At 46.0% G+C, this 3,501-nt stretch overlaps 1 protein-coding gene across 4 annotated transcripts in view; it reads left to right on the top strand.

The window, feature by feature from the left end:
• The window catches only part of Dennd2a (DENN domain containing 2A), a 94,215-nt gene that overhangs the window by 46,814 nt on the left and 43,900 nt on the right, over nucleotides 1–3,501 (top strand). For all 4 annotated transcript variants that reach the window (XM_029478945.1, XM_029478947.1, XM_029478946.1 and 1 more), the window contains exon 3: nucleotides 2,977–3,104. In XM_029478945.1, the coding sequence (XP_029334805.1) occupies nucleotides 2,977–3,104 (128 nt within the window). The remainder of the gene's footprint in view (nucleotides 1–2,976; nucleotides 3,105–3,501) is intronic.

Below are 3,501 nucleotides of genomic sequence, written 5' to 3'. Positions count from 1 at the left end.
GGAGATGTCTCCGCCGCTTGCCTAACATCCATGAGGACCTGCACTTAATCCCTAGCACCATATAAAGCAGGCATGGGATGCACACTAGTGGTCCCACCTTTAGGGGACAGAGAGGCAAGAGAATCAGAAGTTCCAGGCCATCCTCAGCTGCATAGTGAATTGGACCAAGCCTGGGCTATAAGGGGGTTCATCGCAACAGTGACCTCCGTGTCTCTAAAACCAGCTGTCATGTGATCACTGGCGGGCGTGGAAGGCAGAGAACTTAGAGGAGGTCACATCCTCCCTGGTTCTGAGCACAGTTAGATCCACGGAAGGCGCTTAGCCACATGTGGGTGGTGTGCACAGTGAGTGCCCGGCATGCTTAGCTAGAGAGGCACCTGTTGCGTTGTGCCTGTTGCTCATTCATTCACCTGTAGAAAGTCCCCTTTTCTCCAAGTTCATACATAAAGATGCTGAAACCTTTCTCAAGTTCAAACATGTTCGTAGAGAACTAGCTCATTGGATCAGTCTTTGATGCGAGCAGATTTCTCTTCAGGGTGTGTGATCTCCTGCTATGTTAAGGCTGGGCTCTTCTCAGCCAAGAGGAGACCAGGATGAGCTCTTTATGAATTTAAAGTGTTTATTGAGCCACATAGACCTTATTGAGCCATTGTAGACCCTAGTGCAAGCCTATAGACAGTTCTGAGCTGTCTGAGCAGGGGGGGTTATAAGAGTAAAAACCATGTGTGCTACATCCCCCTGATGTAGCTGTGATGGCTGTTAGCAAGCATGGCAGAATATGAGCTTTTAATAATAAGGTGCAGTGTGCCACCATGGTATTTCTGTTTGGTAGGGGACCAGGAAGCCTTTTGGTTACAGAAGCAGAGCCATGCAGGTTAGCAGAAGTTCCTGTAAGTACTGTACATGCATGAGGGTCAGCCTGACCTCATGTAGCCCAAGGTCAGGTCAGGATTTAGCAAATATGTTTTTCTCGTTTCATATGGACTCAGAATAAGGGGACAGAAGTCCCTGCAAGCCACCACTTGCACCTGTGATGCCAACACAGGACAGTGACCAACCAGATCTTGTAGTGATTGTAACTGTGCTTTCCTGTCATTTCTAGAAACTGTTCATGCCAAGTTTGTGGCTCCCCCTTGCTCCTCTGTAGACCTGAGTTTGTATTGGTTTATGACGTTGCTTTCTAGATTTCACACATTGGTCACCCGAAAACCAGAGCTTTAACACAGAGATGGAATTGCTATTAGGAAACCCCGTGGTAGCTTATATTACAAGTTAAGTCTTGCGTTAGAGGCCAAAAATCGCCAGTCTGGGCTACATAGTGAGACCCTCTCTCAAAAGGCCAGGGACTGAGCCACGCATGGTAACACATGGCTTTAATCCCAGCACTTGGAAGGCAAAGGAAGGTGGATCTCTGAGTTCAAGGACAGCCTGGTCTACAGAGTGAGATCCAGGACATCCAGGGCTACACAGAGAAACCCTGTCTAGAAAAACAAACAAAGCCAGGAACTTACGGTAAAGCGACAGGGCTCTTGCCTGGCATGCACAAGGCTGTGAAGGGCTTATTTCTGATTTTGTTTGGATTTTGTATTACATTTAATTGTTTGTGGGTGTGTATGAGTGGGGTGCTCAGGTACCATGATGCTTGAGAGCAGGACAGCTTGCAGGAGCAGGGTCTCATCTTCTACCATGTGGGTCCTAAGCCCCTTTGCCTGCAGAGCCATCTCATGGACCCTGGTTTTGGTTTTTGGATTTTGTTTTGGTTTGGTTGGTTCTTATTATGCTTTTTACTGTTGTTGTTGCTGCTGTTAAGCTTTTTGTTGTTGTTGTTCATTTTGAGACAGAATCTACTGGCCAGACTGGTCTGAAACTTATTGTACCCTAAGTGGGCCACAGACCATTGACAGTTCTCTTACCTCAGAGTATTGGAATTATAAACATGAATCATCATGCCCAGCTTTTATTTGTTTTGTTTTGTTGTGTTGTGTTGTACTTTTGTTTTGTTTTGTTTTGTTTTGTGGAGACAGGGTCTCATTATGTGGCTCTGGCTGGCTGGGCTGGAATTCACTGTGTAGACCAGGCTGGTCTAGAACTCACATAGATCTGCCTGCCTGTGCCTCCTAAATGCTGTGAGTAAAGGCTTGTTCCATAATGCCTATCATTGATTTTTAAGACAGAATCTCACTATATTGACCAGGCTGACCTACAGCTTGATGTTAACCCTCCAGCTTTAGCCTCCCAGGTGCCGGCATTGCAGACATGCACCACCACGCCCACCTCCTAACCACTTTTTAAAAGTTTAGACTAACAAACCCTTCTTTATGTGTCAGGATCCAAATGCAAAGCATGCCTCATATGTTGACATCTTGATCTCACAAATATGGGGGAAAAATCACAACAGATTTGAGGTATATCCTGAAAGACCAGGATGTCCTGCAGAGTCCATTTAGATGGTGGCTAATCCCGTCCCAACAAACCCACGATCATCTAAATTAGTTGTTGTGTTGCATGCACTGTAAGAAAGGGCTTGTACCGTGAAGCATGCAAACACCTTTCGTTGTTAGTGCTCGGAACTTCAAACTACACCTTCACCCTATCCTCTACCCTTATGGGACAAGTCTAGACAAATAACCTGGACTGGCAGAGGTCAGAGTCTGTGCACCACAGCACATTATCATCCCAGAAAGCAGTTAATATGTATGACCCAGATCCCATAAGCTGGTGCTCTAAGACTTGGTCCCTCTGTCCTGCTTAGAGCCCTCAGTGGAGGCAGAAGAGGCTAATGGAGCGATAGCCCCTCCTTTGGGGATGGGTTTCTGCTGCAAGTCGGGCATTTGCCCTGGCTTACATTACAGCTCTGTAGTCCTGGTCCGAAAGCTTTGGCTTGACCCACTTTGCATTCTGACCTCTGCTGTGTTCGGAACCGGCCTGAATTGATTCAAGTTCTCTTTTTGTTTCTTTCCACGGTGCACAACCCAGAAAGTCCTATGAGTTCGAGGACTTACTACAGTCTTCCTCAGAGAACAGCAGGGTGGACTGGTATGCACAGACCAAATTGGGACTCACACGCACTTTATCGGAGGAGAACGTCTATGAAGACATTCTAGGTAAGAGGTCAGAAAATCCAGAAGTAGAGCTGCTTTCCCTAAAGCTGGCAGAAAGGAAGGAGAAACACCAGGCTGCTGTAAAAGAAAGTAATAAAAAGGAAAGCACTGCTTGCTTTGTACAACCCACCTTAGGAAAAGACACCAAAAAATGGTTGTGTATCCACAGATGGTATACAACTTTTAGTATATTAAATTTACTCATCATTACACTTTGACTGTTATAAATACATATGCTCAGAATCACTAATAAAAACCATAATATAACCTTAAAAACAAAAACTGAGCTGGGCGTGATGGCGTATGCCTTTAATCCCAGCACTTGGGAGGCAGAGGCAGGCGGATTTCTGAGTTCGAGGCCAGCCTGGTCTACAGAGTGAGTTCCAGGACAGCAGAGAAA

This window comes from Mus caroli, chromosome 6 (genome assembly GCF_900094665.2).
Source record: "Mus caroli chromosome 6, CAROLI_EIJ_v1.1, whole genome shotgun sequence".
Classification (NCBI taxonomy): Eukaryota; Metazoa; Chordata; class Mammalia; order Rodentia; family Muridae; genus Mus; species Mus caroli.
This window is presented reverse-complemented; position numbering and strand designations above follow the sequence as displayed.